This window comes from Oncorhynchus gorbuscha, linkage group LG10, assembly GCF_021184085.1.
Source record: "Oncorhynchus gorbuscha isolate QuinsamMale2020 ecotype Even-year linkage group LG10, OgorEven_v1.0, whole genome shotgun sequence".
NCBI lineage: Eukaryota > Metazoa > Chordata > Actinopteri > Salmoniformes > Salmonidae > Oncorhynchus > Oncorhynchus gorbuscha.
Genome location: NC_060182.1, coordinates 33,476,901 through 33,498,750, shown reverse-complemented (window position 1 = coordinate 33,498,750; position 21,850 = coordinate 33,476,901). Strand labels below are relative to the sequence as shown.

Sequence of the window (21,850 nt, the reverse complement as noted above, 5' to 3'; positions counted from 1 at the left end):
TATATTGAAGCAACACCTCAAGACATCAGTCAGGAAGTTAAAGCTTGGTCGCAAATGGGTCTTTCAACTGGACAATGACCCTATGCATACTTCCAAAGTTGTGGAAAAATAGCTTAAGGACAGCAAAGTCAAGGTATTGGAGTGGCCATCACAAAGCCCTCAACCCTATAGAAATGTTGTGGGCAGAACTGAAAAAGCGTGTGCGAGCAAGGAGGCCTACAAACCTGACTCAGTTACACTAGCTCTCAGGAGAAACTTATTGTGGGAAGCTTGTGGAAGGCTAACTGAAATGTTTGACCCAGGTTAAACAATTTTAAAGGCAATGCTACCAAATTCTAATTGAGTGTATGTAAACTTCTGTTCCACTGGAAATGTGATGAAAGAAATAAAAGCTGAAATAAATCATTCTCTTATTTTTCTGACATTTCACATTCTTAAAATAAAGTGATGTTCCTAACTGACACAAGACAGGGAATTTTTACTAGGATTAAATGTCAGGAATTGTAAAAACTGAGTTTAAATGTATTTGGCTAAGGTGTATGTAAACTTCTGACTTTAACTGTACCACTGGTTGGTACCAACAGATGCTAGAAATATACAAATCTAATGGTACAACCCAGAAGTCTGTAGCTCAAATAACCTATGTTTTAGACTGTTTAGAAGTCCTAAATCACGCCAGCATGATGGTGGGACTCATTGGGTTAAGATACCAAACTGTGGAGGAGAGGCATGAAGAAACAGTATTCTTGCTTGGATCAGGTGTATTTTTCACCCTCTTAGCTGTTTCACACCACCTGCAGATCTGCAAGTCCATGTGTGTATTTACCTGAGCTCTACTCAACCATGACTTCTTACTTTAACAAGAGACTTAACTAAAGCCACAGTACCATGACTTCTTACTTTAACAAGAGACTTAACTAAAGCCACAGTACATCTTTGCTTGGGGGCCATGTGGTGCAAAGCGTGTTAGGTTGGACATGGCCAGGCAAACGGGCTGAGAATGTGAAAATACAGTATGACTCAGACTCGTATTATAATGCATATGCTGCCTTGCCAAAAACACTCCATCCTGCTCGGAGTCAGAGAGACAAACAGAAAGTACTGTTGTCCTGCTGATAAAGGTGAAGGCTACGTATCACCATTTAGTGCATGGGTGTCAAACTCATTCCATGGAGGGCCTAGTGTCAGTTAAGACCTAGACAACCAGGTGAGTGGAGTTACTTACTAATCAGTGACCTTAATTCATAAATCAAGTACAAGGGAGGAGCAAACACCCGCAGACACTTGGCCCTCAGTGGAATGCGTTTGACACATGTGATTTAGTGTCAGCACTTTTCTATATTCGAAACCCAGCCCAAGGTAAGGCTAGCTTTGTGTTGCTAGTGGAATTCCACTCTGTGCTGGTAGCAGTGATATTGAATCAGATAAAAGGTCAGGTTTCATTATTGTGGGAACATTTACACTTTTTCAGTTGATAACATTATACCTCCAACATAATGATAGCCTTATGTCAGCTATAATGTTATCATATATTAATATGAGTATTTTCATTTATGATAGTAAACAAATGTTTACAGTTTCTTCTCCAGAGTAGTTTCTCATTCCCTTTGTATTGGCCTCACCCTCAACCCAGTTAATAAAACTAGGGCAATTATCCTGTCAAGTAAAGTAGGCTACACCTTACACTACATAAGTACACGCTATGTACACAAACACTCACACCCCCTACATACACCTCACACTTCAATAACAAGAATGAAAATGAGCAGCTTCATGTCCTTATCTGTCAACACGTCTTCTTCAGTTTGTCAAATGTTGCCTAACAAATATTTAGTGTAGGCCTAGCGACATGTTTGACAGTGTGTAGCTTAGTGTTTAGAGAGAGGTCAGAGTCTTGTTTTGAAGTGAACCAAAGCTTGTGTTTACACTAGCTTGCAACCCATGTTCGTCTCCTCACATTGTTAAGCTGAGCAACCCCCTTTCTGATGGAAAATAGAACAGGACAACATATTCCCAGCAGGTATTTTAGGTTGGAGCCTGCATTGACCAAGAATCTAGCCGCACCCTGGCTTGATTTCATTTTATGGGAATTCCAGGCAACCTGAGAATGGGTGGGACCCACAATTTTTAAAGATTATAAAATATTATGCTTGTGATGCTCATGAAGCCTGCACTACAATTCTTAACATAATATCCCGATGCAGTTAATGCTTACTCCTACCAAGCAGTTTAAAATAATGTATTCTACCAAAGGAAATGTATGTATTTTTTGTACGGTAGACAATGTTATAACTACAACACACGTCAGGCATACAGCACCCTCAGGACTATTGTCACAACATGACAATAGTCCTCCTTTAAGAATGAGAAGGACAGTGATTAGTGAAAGTACCTTTACCAATCATCTTACCCCTGTGGATTATTGTCCCTTTCCCCTCAGTGAGGCTGTATTTTCTTTTATTTTTGTACCAATTTCTTGATATCCAATTAGTAGTTACGGTGTTGTCTCATCGCTGCAACTCCCGCACGGACTTGGGAGAGGTGAAGGTCGAGAGCCATGCGTCCTCCAAAACACGACTCTGTTGCACCAATGTGATGGAGGAAACACTGTACAACTGGCGCCCGAAGTCAGCTTGCATAGGCCTGGGCCGCCACAAGGAGTCGCTAGAGCACGATGGGACAAGGACATCCAGGCCGGCCAAACCCTCCCCTAACCCGGAAGATGCTGGGCCAATTGTGCGCCGCCTCATGGGTCTCCCGGTCGCGGCCAGCTGTGAAACAGCCTGGGATTGAACCCAGGCTTAGACCGCTGCGCCACGCGGGAGGCGAGGCAGTATATTCTGAGAAAGAGGTAGTTGCTTTAAGGATGTTATTAGTTCTGTAAAGTGACCACATGGGTCTATTCTCAAACGGAACAAAATATCAGTACATGATTAAATAAGGCTGTGGATATTGCGTGTGCTCCCTCTCCGGGCCTCTAGGTCACCAGGCTCATTATGGTGCACACCTGTCACCATGGTTACGCACATAATGACACTCACCTGGACTCCATCACCTCCTTGATTACCTGCCCTATATGTAACTCTCTTTGGTTATTATTGTTTCTGTTTCATGTCTGTGCGTTGTTCGTATTTAGTATTATGTTTCGTTTATTCATTAAATCACCAACTCCATGAAGTTGCTTCCTGACTCTCAGCGCACATTGTTACAGTGGAAGTAACACTGTATCCTATTCCATGACATCAGTATTTCAATCAACCATGTCTATATTTACATGCATTTTAGTAATTTAGCTAGTGTGACTTACAGTTAGTGCAGTATTTCCAGTGGAAAATGCCTGTTGTGTCCATTCATCTTTGAAAAACCTTTGAGTTTTGCTGAAAGATTGAGCCTATAGACAAGGCTGAAGGTGAAAACGGTGTGCATGACATTGATTGATTTGTTTGTTTTTGCTTGCAGTTTGTACAAAAAACAAGTCTGCCTCAAGTGATATATACAGTGCCTTCAGAAAGTATTCACAACCCTTGAATTTTTCCACAATTTGTTGTGTTACAGTCTGCATTTAAAATGGATTAACTGTAGATTGTGTGTAAGTCAAAATGGAATTATGTTTCAGAAATTAAAAGCTGAAATGTCTTGAGTCAATAAGTATTCAACCTCTTTGTTATGGCAAGCCTAAATGACTTCAGTAGTAAAAAGTTGCTTAACAAATCAGATAAGTTGCATGTGCAATAATGGTGTTTAACATGATTTTTGAATAACTACCCCATCTCTGTACCCAACACATGCTGTACAGTGCATTCGGAAAGTTTAGACACCTTGACTTTTTCCCCAAAAATGTATGTTACAGCCTTATTCTAAAATTGATCAAATAAAAAACATGTCCTCATCAATTTACACACAATACCACGTAATTATAAAGTGAAAACCTATTTGTATAAATGTTTGCAGATTTATTAAAAACAAACTGAAATGTTTACACAATTATTCAGACCCTTTACTCGATACTTTGTTGAAGCACCTTTGACAGCGATTACAGCCTTGAGTCATCTTGGGTATGATGCTACAAGCTTGGCACACCTGTATTTGGGGAGTGTCTCCCATTCTTCTCTGCAGATCCTCTCAAGCTCTGTCAGGTTGGATGGGGAGCGTCGCTGCACAGCTATTTTCAGATCTCTCCAGAGATGTTCAATCGGGTTCAAGTCCGGGCTCTGGCTGGGCAACTCAAGGACATTCAGAGACTTGTCCCAAAGCCACTCCTGTGTTGTCTTGGCTGTATGCTTAGGGTTGTTGTACTGTTGGAAGGTGTACTTTCACCCCAGTCTGAGGTCCTGAGCGCTCTGGAGCAGGTTTTCACCAAATATCTCTCTGTACTTTGCTCTGTTCATCTTTCCCTCGATCCTGACTTGTCTCCCAGTCCCTGCCACTGAAAAACATCCCTACAGCATAATGCTGCCACCACCATGCTTCACCATAGGGATGGTGCCAGGTTTCCTCCAGATGTGACTCTTGACATTCAGGCCAAAGAGTTCAATCTTGGTTTCATCAGACCATAGAATCTTGTTTCTCATGGTCTGAGTGTCTTTAGGTGCCTTATGGAAAACTCCAACCGGGCTGTCGTGCCATTTACTGAGGAGTGGCTTCCGTCGAGCCACTCTACCATAAATGCCTGATTGGTGGAGTGCTGCAGAGATGGTTGTCCTCCTGGAAGGTTCTCCCATATCCACAGAGGAACACTAGAGCTCTGTCAGAGTGATCATTGGGTCACCTCCCTGACCAAGGCCCTTCTCCCCCTATTTCTCAGTTCGGCCAGGTGGCCAGCTATAGGAAGAATCTTTGTGGTTCCAAACTTCTTCCATTTAATAATGATGGAGGCCACTGTGTTCTTGGGGACCTTCAATGCTGCATAAATGTTTTGGTACCCTTCCACAGATCTGTGCCTTGATACAATCCTGTCTCGGGGCTCTACAGACAATTCTTTCAACCTCATGGCTTGGTTTTTGCTCTGTCAATTGTGGGACCTTTATATAGACAGATGTGTGACTTTCCAAATCATATCCAATGAAAGGAATTTACCATAGTTGGACTACAATCAAGTTGTATAAACATCTCAAGGATGATCAATGGGAACAGGATGCACCTGAGCTCTCATAGCTAAGGGTCTGAATACTTACTTTGTCGTTATGGGGTATTGTGTGTAGATTGAGGATGTTTTTTATTTTAATCCATTTTAGAATAAATCTGTAACGTAACAAAATTTGGTAAAAGTGAAGGGGCAGAATTTCAAGCACAGATTCAATGACAGTCCAGAGGTTTTCCAATGCCTCGCAAAGAAGAGCACCAATTGGTAGATATGTAAAATCAATATTTAAAAAATAAAGCAGACATTGAACATCCATTTGTTATTAATTACATTTTGGATGGTGTATCAATACACCCAGTCACTACAAAGATACATGCGTCCTTCCTAACTCAGATGACAGAGAGGAAGGAAACCCCTCAGGGATTTCACCATGAGGCCAATGGGGATTTTAAACCAGTTACAGAGTTAAATGGCTGTGATAGGAGAACTGATGATGGATCAACAACATTGTAGTTACTCCACTATACTAATCTAATGGACAGAGTGAAAAGAAGGATGCCCGTACAGAATAAAAATATTCCAAAACATGCATCCTGTTAGCAACAAAGTCATACTGAAAAAAATGTGGCAAGGAAATGTACTTTTTGTCCTGAATACAACGTGTTATGTTTGGGGCAAATCCAATACAACACATTACTGAGTACCACTCCTCAAATTGTCAAGCATGGTGGTGGCTGCATCATGTTATGGATATGCTTGACATCTGTAAGGACTAGGGAGTTTGAGGATAAAAAGAAAAAGAATAGAGCTAAGCCCAGGCAAAGTCCTAGATGAAAACCTGGTTCAGTCTGCTTTCCATCAGACAACTCCATCTTTCAGCAGGAATATAACCTAAAACACAAGGCCAGATATACACTGGAGTTACTTACCAAGACAACATTGAATGTTTGAGTGGTCTAGTTAAAATCGGCTTGAAATCTTTCGCAAGACTTGAAAATGACTGTCTAGCAATGATCAACAACCAACTTGACAGAGCTTGAATAATTTTAAAAGAATAATGGGCAAATATTGTACAATCCAGGTTGGCAAAGTTCTTAAGAGACTTACCCAGAAAGCTGTAATGGCTTCCAAAGGTGATTCTGACATGGGGGTAGAATAATTATCTAATCAAATATATTAGTGTTTCATTTGACCATTTAATAAAAAATAAAAAATAAACTTCTTCCATAGATCTTTGACAGAAAACTGACATACATTTTAATCCCACTTTGTAACAACAAAATGTGGAAAAAGTCAAGGGGTGTGAATACTTTTTGAAGGCATTTTAGGCCTATCTTGTGATGCAAAGAGGTCAACCATCAGAATGTTCATACCAGCTCTATTTCCAGTAATGGTACTGGGATTCCTGGGATGTAAGTTGGGTTGTGAGTCCATAGAAAATGCAGACGATTCCTGGTTACAGAATAGACAGAGATCCATGGAAAGATGAGTAAGAGGCCTGGATTCCTGAAACTCCACTGGGAGTCTGGGTGGAGTCCCAAAAAAGTCCCAAAATGGCACCCTTTTCCCTAGATAGTGCACTTCTTTTGTTCAGTCATATGGGCCCTGGTGAAAAGTAGCATACTATATAGGGAATAGGGTGCCATTTGGGATGTGACCCTGGACATCTGATCATGGACTATCATCCCAGTAGGGGGGGAAACATTAGCGTGAGATCAGATCCACAGTAGAGGAGACAGCTGTAGGAGGTCGTTTAGACATCTTAAACATCCCACTCACTAGTTCCCAACAATCACTACAGAGTACCAACCCTTTAGTCATGCTAGTCCTGGAGGTCCTGGAGAAGAGACTGTAGGAGTCCAAAAGCAAGACTGGGCCAGATCAAAAAATGTGTTTGTGTACCAAGTCCCATTGTACCATCTACTGACATAAATTGAGAATCACAGGCTGGCAGTTGATTTCATTCACATCCACAGTGTATCATTTGATCATATGACTAGAGCCATATGAACACCACTGGTTTCAAAATGTCACATTAAGCTCAGGAGGTCTTTAGGAAGTCCTGGTCATGCGAGCATGCTTTGTTTGAAAGACTGATGCACCCTGCATTCAGTAATGGAACAAGTGGAGTTTGTGTGTCAGGAAATGCAGGACTGGCACCGATCCCTACAAGTGCCTTTTAGTTATTTAGAGTAACTGCTACTCCCCAACGCATTTTCTGTATTATAGTGTTTACGGCACTGAGCTGAAATGGCCATGTTTACTGAACTGAAGTGGTGCTGAACACCATCCTTTTTCTCAGCTCAAACTTAAAAGCAATGTATTGTGTAGCCAAGCAGACTGCTGTACTCCCTGTGAGATCAATAGAAGACCTTATGTATAGCACTGTCTCTCTTTGTTAGAAAACAAAAAAACATTAACTATTCATGTTGGTGCCAGTGCTCTTGTCTCTTGGGTTACCCCACATTACAGTGGTTGATTAAAATAGATTGAGAAAGCTGGATTGTGAGAAGCAGCATTGGTACAAATGTCAGTTTTAGACATCTATTCTATAACTGTGGATCACAAGGACAGTATTAAACATTATTACAGTAAATGGATAATAGAGGCAGCAGCTAGACTAACTCTCACCTCTCTCTTTCTTTTCAGAGTGGACAAGACTTTCTCCAGGGCCAGAAGCATATGGTGAGTTCCTCTTCTGATTCTGCGTCATGTAGTATCAGTTACACTGCAACTTAAGGACAACTTATTGTATGTGAAGGATACATACAGGCAGGGCTCTAAATTAACTGTTCTCATTGATAGCACGGTTGTGCCTAACTTCAAAAAGTAAGCAGCACCAGACAAAATTTAGGAGCACCAGAAAGAAATACTATTTTTACTTAAAATGACTGTCCTTTCATTCTCAATTTTCATCAGTTGTTACCTTGATTATGTAGAACGCATCACAAGAGAGTGGGAAAGACAGAATAAAAACTACTTTTAATAATTGTATTCAAAAGTGCAACAACAAACCTATTTATTTAGGGCGTGTTCATAAATTCACTCTGGCTATCTACTCCGATTTCAGAGCACTCTCGTCTGAGTGTGCCAGAGCACAGAATAACTGATGAATTTAGGAACGTTCAACACCCGTTGAATATGGCCAGTGTCAGTAAACATTGGCAAAAAAAGCATCATTAAATTGTTGACAGAAGCACAGTTAGTCACCAACGCTCTGGATAACATGAAAACAGCCTAACCAGCTCTGCTACAGTGAGTAAAATGGTTAGAGTGGGGTGTTCTCTAATTTATGTCTGTAAATAGCTAGCTAACTTTAGCCAGTTCGCTTGGGTGTTAGACTGCCGTTGTTGTCAGAACGCTCGGATCAACCCTACTCCTCGGTCAGAGCGTCCAGAGTGCGCTCTAAACGCTCCGAGAGCCATCTGACAAAGCTCTGAATTTAGGAATGCCCAGACCACACACTGAGTATTCTCTGGCACTCCAGAGTGAATTTACGAACGCACCCATAGATTATTAGTTTTGGACAGACAAACGTAACGTACAAAACAGAAGATTGATTGTATTCAAAAGTGCAAAATAATATGTATATAGGTGATTAAAAGATAACTTTGATTGTATTTAAAAGTGCAACTGGAAACTGTTATACATTACTGTAATTAGCGAACAGATAATAATAAACATAATACAAAACTATGTGATAAAATGAATGTTGTAAAAAAGTAACAAGCTGACTATGAACTGACACTTAATTAAATACATGTTTTGTCTCCTCACAATGACTAATCGATTTCTTAGATCTAGAATGTAGCTAATAAATCAACTAGCTTTTAGGGTTTGGACGTACAAAGGAACCGGGATAACACTAACCCTCTTCCCGCATAGTAGCAATAATGTTTGCACAGGACATCACGTTTCCAAATGTGGAGTTGATTTGTCATACAAGTTTTTTTCTGGGTGAGTAACATGGGTCTGAATTTGATAAAAGCCATCTACTCTTTGGTAATGCAGTAAACGGTGTAAAATGTCATCTCTAGCTCTGCCTGTTGACCAGCTTGGGCTGTCACCTGTTGCCTGTCAAATACTGCTGGTAGCTAGTAGACGTAGCGATGTTGCTCCAGCCCGTCCCGATGCACTTGATGTGCTTTTGGCTTAAGTGGTTTAGGTTGCTGTGGCCAGTGGCAAAATAAGTCTTCCTGCTGATATTAATCCACACTTTCGACAGTACTCACAGAACATTGTGTTGCTAATTTTGTCCCTCCTTAGCTACTTGAATTCGCAAAGCTACCCCTCTCGGAACATGTAGAGCTTTTTCTTTTTCTGAGGAGATGTAGCAGCATCTCCGACAGTGTCATCATCATCTTCTGGTTGTGGTTGATAATTTTCATCATTTGTTTTTTTGTCAAAGAAAGATTCAGTTACACCGCATTTCATTGTTGTTCTTGCTAGCTTGCTCATGCCATCCCTTAGCTCACAGTTCTGAGGGAATGTTTGCATGAAAAGGGATTGGCTGTGTGCCTGGCGTTTGATTGGTTTAAATAGCTATATTTAAACATTTGATGCTTTATGATTGGTTATTATTTGTAAACAGTGTATCTTGTTTGAGCAGTGAATAATATATGTTTTATTGTCTCACACCGGATAGGTGCAATGAAATGTGTTGTTTTACAGTCAGTCAGTCATAGTAGTAGTGCCCCAAATTAGGGTTAAATGGATACTTTTTATATTTACCCAGAGTCAGATGAACATGTGTATACTATTTTTACGTCTCTGTGTCCAGTATGAAGGAAGTTAGACAGTAGTTTTGCAAGCCAATGCTAACTAGTGTTTGTGCAATGCCTTGAAGTTTATGGGTCTCTACGAGCATTGACAGATTTTTCACCTTGACAGCTCGGTATTCGAACCAGCAACCTTTCCGTTACTGGCCCAACACTCTAACCAATAAGCTGCCTGACATATTGGATTCTTTTTTTTGTCACACGGTGCTCCCAAAATAAAGGTACTGGTCTCACGGCAAAAATGTTTTGTCAGATATGTGACCAAATTGGTCGCACTCTAGAGCCCTGCATACAGGTGAATGATTTCCACAGAGTAAGGCTTTTGTCTCTCCACAGAACATTCTGTTTGTGAGACACTAGTACTCAGGCGTCATGCACCCATTATTTTAGAAGGGGCACAAAGTACGTGAGGATGGTCATTATGCCCAATTCTACGTTTAAAAAAATCTGCATAGTCTATCTAAGCATACCTCTTTACCTCATTGTCATTTTAATGAATGATGCACATTGATTCTTTGAGAATTTCTATGCCTTAGGAGTTTAGTATAACTGCCACGCTGGTATATAGCGTAACCCTAAATATGCTTCTCTGCTAAAATCTGGGTAAAAGATTGAAAGGAATATGAGTCTTATTTACATTTACATTTAAGTCATTTAGCAGACGCTCTTATCCAGAGCGACTTACAAATTATTCAGTACATTTAGTACTTGCTTGCTTTTCTAAAGCTTAACAAACTTACCAGCAGGCATTCCTGCTAAGGTAGTTAGACATGCTACTTTATTGATAGCCTGAAATGGCTTGGTAGCTAGTTGTCAGGTTGGGATATTGGAAACCTATCTAGCTGGCTAGCTAAAGCCAACTTCAGAAAATTGCTAGGTGGCTAGTATTACAGAGAAACAATAAAGCATATTGGTTGTATTTATTCACCAAGAAGGCTTAAATAGGCTACATAGCTTGATTCATTTACAAACAATTAATTTACAAATATACCTCATGCGAATCCTGCCCATCATCGACAGCTAAAATCAAATGCTGTGTGTTTGTATGGAGCTGGTATCACTCTACACTCTCTCTCCTCCTCCACTGACGATACTGTCTGCACACACTAGACAGACTATCTAGCATATCTTTGCTCCTTGGAAGGAAGTTTCAAGTGTTATTTGTCACATGCACAAAGAACCACTTGCTAGGGAAAATAGGGGGGTGTACTCTTTGCTTGGTTCAGTCAGTGTGGCACCTCCACAATACAGCTTATAGATATTTTGATAAATAATTATAAAACCTGCGCTTGAAAAGGAAGTTTAGTAATTAATTGAACATCTGAAATACCTGGATCATTTAAAACAGGACAAATCTGAGGGGGCACATGACCTTGTGCCCCCTATGGTCATGACACCTGCCTCTATGACGCCTCTATGATAAGAACTTGAACAGTTTCACTTGAGATCCCACAGACTGAGTAAAGTAATACACAAGCCACTGATAGAGAGGGAGAGCAGCATGGGACACAGTCCTGCCCAGCCGGTGTGCCGCACTCCCCGTCCCAAGTCCCATTATCACAGTAAAGGCACTGCCTAACTGTTCTGCAGTGTTGGCAGGACAGGGTGGCGCAGGCGAAGTAAGGCTAAGGCTCTGTTCTGCTGCTGAGTGGCATGTGGAGCCTGGCACCGACACGACCGACGGACAGGAGCAGATGGAGCTCAACGCTCCCTGGCTGTCCTGGAGGTTGAAGGGTTGCACTGGATGTCAGCCCGACCTCCACCCCCCTCTCTCTCTCGCTGTGTGACCGCACCAGGACAGAGGCTCTCTGCTTAGTCCCTGTGGGAGTACTCACTCAGGAGCATCCATTCTCTGTCTGGTCGAAACCAGGCCTGCGTTACTCAGCACTACCTGGAACACAGGAGGAGATTAGAGTAGAGGGGAGTAGGACCACTTCCTGATACTGCAGAACATTCTTCCTGATACTGTAAGACAATTTGGGAATACAGGGTTTTTTTACATTTCTATAGTAATACTTATTCGCTGAATGTAATTTAGAGCTCAATAGCAGTCTTGGATTGGTCTGCATGGCCAATTGGGATTAAATCAATGCTAAAACAGAGAAAAATTGAATGACGCAGGTTGTACCTGGTATCAGCTTTCCTTCAATATATTCAGCTGAAAAACAATAGGTGGAGGTGAGTCATTTTCAAAAGAACCTCAAAGACCTTTCCCAACATCTCTCTAATGTGGAAAAAAATAAACCGCTAACAAAGCCAAGGAGAATCATGTGGCTGCATGTACGTTGCAGGCTTGGACAGAGGTCTCCCAGAAAGTACTGTTTATTTTGTAGGCCCACAAAGAGGACTTGTTGCAGGAAGTTAATCTGTTAAACTTCCAAATGACAGTTTTGAGATCATGTAAAGAAGCCTGGTGTTTATCAGTTAACCTCTAGACAAGAACAATAAAAACACAAGATACCAACATGCCTTGCTCACTTTTCCGAATCGGAAGACCAAAGAAAATCTGGTGAGTTTCCCTTTGTCTGTGATTTATTGTTTTGGCGTGTGGAAATAGCAATGCATTTCCTGTGCATAAGCACATATTGATAAGGGTATTTGTTGAACCACTTTACTTGGGACAGACCTGAAGACATTTCAAATTCAGTTTAAAATTCACCAAGTACAAATGTTTGAACATTGTGTTAACACCTTTGATTGGCCCATTGGTACACGGTAGACAACTATATCAGAAACGTGGAATTTGATTAGCAATATATGCTGCTGAAATGCTAGCGTGATTTTCTCTACTTTTCCATAATGGTGCCAGACTGCCAGTTTATTTCTCAGGTTTACTTCCAACAGCAGATAATTGGGATAAATGTTTTGTTGTTTTGCCACCTCCATCTGCTCTGTGACCAGTCTAGTTCTCTCTGTCTGTCTGTCTTCCCTCTGAGGTATGTAGGTCAGTGACTGTCCCTACCTGAAGACATTCGCATTAATACTGAGTCATACAATAAAGACAGTCAGTGATTTAGTTCTCCTCATGCGGTTTGGGCTGATTAGCATTTACTGTGGAACCATGATTCACCCCTCTGTGTTTGCTCAATGTTATGTAATGCTTATGAAGGCTCATGTCAATTCATATCACAATACCAATAGTGGAGTTTGTCACATTTAGCTGTGTCTATTTCCATCCTATATCCCGCAGCAATGGCAAATATGAAGTTCTGTAGAGTAGAGTGATTGCAAACACCCTGAAGGGAATGAGAATTTAGATAAGAGAGTGCTAGTCTGTGAACGATCTACTTACTGCTCTGCAGTCTGCTCCCTCTCTGAGGATCCGCGTGTGTGTGCAGCGGTCACTTGCGCCCCTTCCCCCGCCACTCTCTGCTCCCTCCCTAGCCTCTCACCCCTCTAGCCTCTTGTCCTCTCCACGTTGCTGCAGCGAGTGGAGCGAATGTATTAAATCCGGTACTAGTTGTTAAATGGCACCACAGCTCTCCAAGGCATAAATAATCATATTGTTGTAAAAAAAAATACATTTTAGAAAAAAGTTATCTACCTTACATTTTTTTTCTGTGCGTCTAATTATTTAATCGGTTCCTTTTTGTTCTCCTTCAAACATGATATTTTTTACTTTGGAGAATTTGTCATTGCATGAGAGACTGAGGGACAGCGTAAGTGTAGAAGTGACGTCATTATTACGTAATGACGCCATCTTGCGACTTCTAGCGAAAAAAACGGAGCAACCAACAGCTACTTTCCTTTGAAAATACTTAGAAACTCTGCTTTTATCATTCCTGCTGCTTCTACCAGATTTGAATAGTACTCTGAATATTCCTGTGAAGAACTCACAACATTTTTTAAATCAATACAGAAAGTACATGAGGGAACACAAGTATATATAGATTATATACAATGGACAATCGCGCTATGGGGTACAATATCACATTACAATTACACAAGGACCTTAAGGGACATATATACACTTACAATTATAACAGCTTTTTTTGTTAGTAGAGTATTTAACTGTCTTAAAATACAGTTCAATTTATTTTTGAAGGGTAAGAAAATGTGTTTTTTTGTTTGTAAATTTACATTTGTGAATGTGAAATTTGTCAAAAAGAATAATGAAATTAATTACATAATGTTTCAGATTATTTCTATCATATGTAAAGAATCCAAGCAGTACATCTCTCCAGCGTAGCCTAGTGGTTAGAGCGTTGGACTAGCAACCGGAAGGTTGCTAGTTCAAACCCCCAAACCCCGAGCTGACACGGTACAAATCTGTCGTTCTGCCCCTGAACAGGCAGTTAACCCACTGTTCCCAGGCCGTCATTGAAAATAAGAATGTGTTCTTAACTGACTTGCCTGGTTAAATAAAGGTTAAAAAAAATAGTGTAAAATCTTCAGAAATGTGTTCAATTATAAATCTACTGATGTCACATATACATATTGTCATGGTGATCCACATTTTGACGTGACTTGTTGTCAAACTAGGTCTTAGAGGGAGCACTTGTGTCACAGAGACAGCTGGACCCCCTCAATCTGTGTCCCTCTCTAAAATCCTTTAAAAGGAATAGCAGTAATTAGTTGGAATCCTGTGTTGGTTGGTAAACTGGCAGGAGAGGCGCCTAGCCTCCCCCGCATGTTTTCTGAAACTAAATCATATAAAAACAAAATCTACATATTTTGAAACAACTATAACTAAGTGAGTGAATGTTATTTATAATAAGTGTTATATGGAGAAAATTGGACCTCCCTGAAATGAAAATTTCCCTTCAGCAAAATATATTTTTCCTAAACCCTCTCTGAACACTTAAAAAAAACTATACCCCTATACCCAAAATAATAATTAGAACAAACTGGAAAGCAGAGAACGTGTTTACCTTAACTTGGACAGATCAGCGCCTTATGCAGTTTTAGAAACTGTTCTTCGTCCTGTAAGCGTTACATGGCAATGCATGAATTTTGATAGCGCACAGTGTGTCTTGTTTGCAACGAAACTGTACCTGTTTGCAAGTAGTTAAATATGAAAAGTCAAAAGCTAGGCCTACCTTTCCACCCCTTTCCACCCCAGACAGAGTAGGCCTACAAGTGGGGAGTGGGGAGAACAAGTATTTGATACATTGCCACATTGCAGATTTTGCAGGTTTTCCTACTTACAAAGCATGTAGAGGTCTGTAATTGTTATCATAGGTACTACCTACTACCCTTTCCACCACAGACAGAGTAGTCCTACCTTTCCACCCCAGACAGATTGGGCCTACCTTTCCACCCCAGACAGAGTAGGCCTACCTTTCCACCCCAGACAGAGTGGGCATACCTTTCCACCCCAGGCAGAGTAGGCCTACCTTTCCACCCCAGACAGAGTAGGCCTACCTTTCCACCCCAGACAGAGTGGGCCTACCTTTCCACCCCAGACAGATTAGTCCTACCTTTCCACCCCAGACAGAGTAGTCCTACCTTTCCACCCCAGACAGAGTGGGCCTACCTTTCCACCCCAGACAGAGTGGGCCTACCTTTCCACCCCAGACAGATTGGGCCTACCTTTCCACCCCAGACAGATTGGGCCTACCTTTCCACCCCAGGCAGCGTAGGCCTACCTTTCCACCCCAGGCAGAGTAGGCCTACCTTTCCACCCCAGACAGAGTGGGCCTACCTTTCCACCCCAGACAGAGTGGGCCTACCTTTCCACCCCAGACAGAGTGGGCCTACCTTTCCACCCCAGATAGAGTGGGCCTACCTTTCCACCCCAGACAGAGTAGTCCTACCGATGCCGTTTCAACTGCTGGCTACTCTTTTTCCGTGGCTTAACCCAACGAGAGAAAGTGTTTCCCCAAAAGCTGTCTGGGTTTAAACATCTTCTATTTTACAGCAAGTGAATTGCTTAATAAATTGATAGCGACAGAATTAGATTACTTCCCAAGCAAATTACTTGTTTTCTTCTTCTCCGGCTATAGAAGCCTCAATGTCAAAGAAACGAAACAATGATATCCTCATATCCTTCGGAGTCTAGTCTTTCCCGGGTATTTTACAGCTTGTTTCTAGCATAATGCTTCGCGGACCAACGCGCTGTTTTAGATCACTTTATATAACAGGATACTTTTTATTTACTTAAAAATCTTAAACTAAACAGGGGATAAGCCTGTTCTTTTTTTGCCATTTTATCTAATAAAAGATTGGCCTATGTCATACCCTCTCATATCCCTTCAATTTCGATTCTTGGTTTTAACTTAACAGCCCTTTATTGACATAGAGGTAGGCTATTTAAAGAGTGCATGGTGGGTGGAGGAATTTACCGACAAATCTATGGATAAAGCAGCATATAGCCTAATTTCGTCTTTCAAACAGATATGCCTAACTCTTATTTCTTAAATAGGAAGAAATAGTCTCCAACACAAAGCCCTCTTGTGGTTAGTAAAGTCTAATTAAAATGAAGACAGTTTAAATGAATTATGCTTACTCGATTTTGCCCACTTTCAGCACCATGAGTTGTCCTTTTCCGATTGATTTTGCCCTACTGCTGCTTCAAGTTATAGCACCACAATGTAAATTCCTTGAATCTGGTTTATTGTGAGGTCAATACTGCTGATGAAATCATCATGGGCAAGAAAAATATTGTTTTTAATAAAACAATTTATATTAGTAAGTAGCAAGCTATCAAATTTGACCTTCGGTTCTCCTCATCTTTGTGCTCTACTTCTCAAACTGAACAGAACATAAGGCAGCTAGTTCTCATGTAAGATAGTACTTTTTTTTGGACTATCTTTGGACTTTGACTCTCCTCCTGAACTGCCTGCCACCTTAGGCCTACATAGCAAAGCAATTGGTTAGACAGCACACAGCAAGAGCAAAGCCGGTCTCAGGGTTGGAATATCCATTGCAGTGTGTAATGCAGCCTAGTTTTATTTACACCATCCCAACAGCTATCTTAGAAATATAACTTTGCTCCACTGTGACTCTGTTCATTAGACTAACTCCTCATCTCTGGACTCTGAGCTTCAGCCAGGGCCATCCATGACTCAGCTTAGCCCGGAGAGAGAGCCTTCACACAGGCTGGCTACTTCTGCAGATACACTCACTATAAATACAGGCCACAGGGCCCAAGGTTTAGATAACCACAACCTCTATCTCAAGGAAGGATACTGATCCTTGGAATTGGTTTCACAGGGGAAAAATGTATCATGCTTGTTGCCAAATTATCTGTTTCAATGCATGTCTAAATGAGAAGAAATGGTTAATTTGTTGAGACATATGTCACAATATTACACTTCAGGCAAAGTGGTTTATATAAGGGTGTTGTATGGTGGAGAATGCTGTGACTTTGCCTGTGGTTGTATGCCCTCTAGTGGCCCAGTGTACCCAACCCAATGATTCAGTGTCTAGTATGGATTCAGCGTCTAGCATAAATTCAGCAGATGAAAGTCTAAAAGATTTGCATTTGATTTTGTAATTATGTTCTGTGAAAACCCACTGATGTGTGAGCCCCTCCTCTGTGTTGGGTAAACTGAGGTTAGAGATGTCATTTTGCACATTCCTCTATTTGTGTACAGTGTACGGTACACTAAAGAACCAGAGGTGTCATTTCACATCTCCCTCTGTTTCTGACACCATGCCGTGTACATTACTAACCCGGGCTTATGTCACCATGCATGTGTACGCTTCTCTGTGCACGTAGAGCTGAGTTGTCTAGCTGGCATAGAGGGGGACAAGGGGGGGGGACACTGTCATACCCAATCAGCCAAGACTGTCTCCTCTCATCTCCTTCAGCCCGCTGTCTGTTCTGTCTGACTAAATATAGCGAGAGAGACACAACCTAGCCCCCTGGTTCTCACAGACACACCAGTCCAAAGACCGGTTTCATTATTATAATTGTTTTTTTCAAAGTCATACACAGCACCAGAACAAGTGTCATCATCACCACCAAATGTACTGATGTAAGCAGCGGGCTGGAGGAGGAGACTGTTTGACTGCACCAGTAATTCTTCACAGAAAACATTGTCATTTTCTCATTTGATATCGGGCTTGAATTTGTCATGTTAGAAGAAGTCATTTGGTAACCTTTCGAGCAGTTCAGTCCTATTTTCCCCATAATATTATTTTCTTGTGTGCTGACATCTTTGAGAAGGTACACACTTTCTATAGGGTATGCAGTATACATTAAGGTACTTTAAGGATAAAGCATTGGTGACGTGTGTGGATGGTTACACAACATACACAGGGATGTTCTATGTGAAAAGGCTATTGATAGATACAGGAAAACTGGTGTTTTAAGCCAACAGAGGCCAGACACTGAGCTGAGGTCAGATCAGTCGGGTACAGTACTTTTAACACTCTACTTCCTGTTTAGAGGAGCTTTAAGCCTCTCCCTGGGGATTTGGGATGTAATCCATTTTCCAGCACTATGCTGCAGGGGTTTTATCCTCCCATGTTGTTATTGTTATCTGATTGACAGACTAACAGACAGCACTCAGTGATAGAAGGCATGACCTTTCCTAGCAGAATAATACAACAACACGGAGAGATGCTAGCGACTGCTTTTGTTTCCCACTAGGGTTTAGGTTTGGATAGGCTTAAAACATTAAGTTTAGGCATTCATTCAGAATGGTTAAGGTTTCGGATAGGGTTCAAATCAACAATTAAAACTAAACATTTTAAAACAAAAAAGTCTCTACCACTGAACACACAACCTTCTCATCCAGAGTCATGGGATTACATCCAGAGTCATGGGATTACATCCAGAGTCATGGGATTACATCCAGAGTCATGGGATTACATCCAGAGTCATGAGTGAGTTTATTAGCAAGTGCATCGGAGATGTCGTACCCAGTGCGACTATTAAAACCTTTCCTAACCAGAAACCGTGGATTGATGGCAGCATTCGCGCAAACCTGAAAGCGCAAACCACCGCTTTCAATCATGGTAAGGCGACTGGAAACATGACCGAATACAAACAATGCAGCTATTCCCTCCGCAAGGTAATCAAACAAGTAAAGTGTCAGTATAGAGACAAAGTAGAGTCTCAAATCAACGGCTCAAACACGAGACGCATGTGGCAGGGGCTACAGTCAATCATGGATTACAAAAAGAAAACTAGCCCCGTCGCGGACATCGACGTCTCGCTCCCACCAAATTAAACAACTTTGCTCGCTTTGAGGACAATACAGTGCCACTGACACGGCTCGCTAGCAAAGCCTGTAGGCTCTCCTTCTCCATGGCCAACGTGAGTAAAACATTCAAACGTGTTAACCCTCGCAAGGCTGCTGGCCCAGACGGCATCCAAAGCAGTTTCCTCAGAGCATGCGCAGACCAGCTGGCTGGTGTGTTTATGGACATAATCAATCCCTATCCCAGTCTGCTGTGCCCATATGCTTCAAGATGGCCACCATTGTTCCTGTTCCCAAGAAAGCCAAGGTAACTGAAGTAAATGACTATCGCCCCGTTGCACTCACTTCTGTCATCATGAAGTGCTTCGAGATACTAGTCACGGATCATATTGCCTCCACCCTCCCTGACACCCTAGTCCCTCTCCAATTTGTTTACCGCCCCAAAAGGTCCAATGACGATGCAATCGCCAACACACTGCACACTGCCCTATCCCATCTGGGATTGGGCAGAATGCTGTTCATTGGCTACAGATCAGCATTTAACACCATGGTACCTTCCAAACTCATCATTAAGCTCGAGACTCTGGGTCTCGACTTCGCCCTGTGCAACTGGGTCCTGGACTTTCTGACGGGCCGCCTCCAGGCGGTGAAGGTAGGAAACAGCATCTCCACCCCGCTGAATCTCAACACTGGGGCCCCATAAGGGTGCGTTCTCAGCCCTCTCCTGTACTCCCTGTGTGGCCATGCACGCCTCCAACTCAATCATCAAGTTTGAAGACGACACTACAGTGGTAGGCTTGATTACCAACAATGACGAGACAGCCTACAGGGATTAGGTGAGAGCACTTGGAGTGTTGTCAGGAAAACAACCTCTCACTCAACGTCAACAAAACAAAGGAGATGATCCTGGACTTCAGGAAACAGCAGAGGGAGCACCCCCCATCCACATCGATGGGACAGTAGAGGAGAAGGTGGAACGTTTTAAGTTCCTCAGCGTATACATCACAGACAAACTGAAATGGTCCACCCACACAGACAGCGTGATGAAGAAGACACAACAGCGCCTCTTCAACCTCAGGAGGCTGAAGAAATTTGGCTAGTCACCTAAAACCCTCACAAACCTTTACAGATGCACAATCGAGAGCATCCCGTCGGGCTGTATCACCGCCTGGTACGGCAACTGCACTGCCCTCAACCACATGGCTCTCCGGATGGTAGTGTGGTCTGTACAACGCATCACCGGGGGCAAACTACCTGCCCTCCATAACACATATAGTACCCGATGTCACAGGAAGGCCAAAAAGATCATCAAGGACAACAACCACCTGAACCACTGCTTGTTCACCCCGCTATCATCCAGAAGGCGAGGTCAGTACAGGTGCATCAAAGCTGGGACCGAGAGACTGAAAAACAGCTTTTATCTCAAGGCCATCAGACTGTTAAATAGCCATCACTAACATAGAGAGGCTGCGGCCAACATACAGACTCAAATCTCTGGCCCCTTTAATAAATGGACTTAATAAAGGTATCACTAGTCACTTTAAATAACGCCACCTTAGTAATGTTTACATATCCTACATTACTCATCTCATATGTATATACTGTATTCTATACCATCTACTGCATATTGCCTATATATTATTATTCATCCCTGTACATTGGTGTGCATTAGGTAGTTGTTGTGAATTTGTTAGATTGCTTGTTAGATATTACTGCACTGTCGGAACTGGAAGTACAATAATTTTGCTACATTCGCGTTAACATCTGCTAAAAATGTGTATGTGACCAATATGATTTGATTTGATTCCATCTATTCATGGGATTACGACCAGTGGTGTTGTGCAAATTCTTTAGGTGAGGGAGTGTGTTTTTTCTTTGTGACCTCATCATTTCCTCAATCAAAGTACCGACAGATGTAGCGTATTGAATCATATCATATGAATCATATGAATTCCTCCTCCAATTGCAACATCTGCCTATGCCCACACACATATTTTTTTTGATACCCTCAAACACCAAGTTGGGCACACATCATTTCAAAATAGGTCATTATCACTATCAATCGTGAATGATACTTCTTCATGTTTAACTGGTGAAACGTCCAAATAGCATCTCCATGCCAATCATTTGATTGATCTTAATCAGTTTCATGGGAATATGCATTTAGATCTGTTTGAATTACTGTTTCATGGGTGAATTACAGCAGATGGTGTTAACTAACTATTAGCCTTTCTTGTATTTTGTTACAATCAAAGCATGTATCCTGCCTAGTGGTGCACTCTGTTGAGTTTAGCACATTATATATAAATATATATTTCTTTTGGGGAGGGGGGGGGGACTATTCAGCTTCAGCTAACCATCCTAAAATCTCAATAGAAATGAGGAGGTGTTTTGGTGTAACAGTAACGTCGCAGCCCTACTATGCTGTGGCATTATATTCAGTATGTTATGTAACATGCTAATGAATCATTATGTTGTAGCAGTGAAGGCTCTGTGCAGGATTTCACAACAACATTGATTCAGCTTGATCTAACTTTACCTAACCAGCACAATTGTGATATTTTCTATTTGTAATAATAAGTGATGAGTAGGACCTTCTTGAAAACAGCCATAATATCAAGCTTTTAATGTGGTGTATTCATGCATCTCAATAAACTAGAACCTAAATGCATTATAATCTCCAACTTGGCCCAATTCACATTTCCAAGCCTCTGATTGGCCTCCGCACTGCACACGTGTAGCCTACAGTTCTTCATCATGCTCGCCACTGCCAGAGAGAAGAAACCACCTTTTACCTACCTCTAGGCAGCTATACATATATATATTTTTTTTTTTCGTTCTATTGTTTTTCATGGAATTTTAATGGTAATTAAATATAATGAATTGATAATGTATCA

The 21,850-nt window shown here is 41.6% G+C and overlaps 1 protein-coding gene and 1 long non-coding RNA gene across 13 annotated transcripts in view; one reads left to right on the top strand and one right to left on the bottom strand.

Annotated features, from left to right (window-relative positions):
- The window catches only part of LOC124045911 (rap1 GTPase-activating protein 1-like), a 90,329-nt gene that overhangs the window by 10,863 nt on the left and 57,616 nt on the right, over positions 1-21,850 (top strand). For all 12 annotated transcript variants that reach the window (XM_046365715.1, XM_046365726.1, XM_046365725.1 and 9 more), the window contains exon 2: positions 7,733-7,768. In XM_046365715.1, the coding sequence (XP_046221671.1) occupies positions 7,733-7,768 (36 nt within the window). The remainder of the gene's footprint in view (positions 1-7,732; positions 7,769-21,850) is intronic.
- Positions 10,406-13,458, bottom strand: LOC124045913. The gene is made up of 3 exons (XR_006840923.1): positions 13,154-13,458; positions 11,990-12,019; positions 10,406-11,752 (listed from the first exon to the last, which is right to left on the bottom strand). It is a non-coding gene; the product is annotated as an uncharacterized LOC124045913 (long non-coding RNA).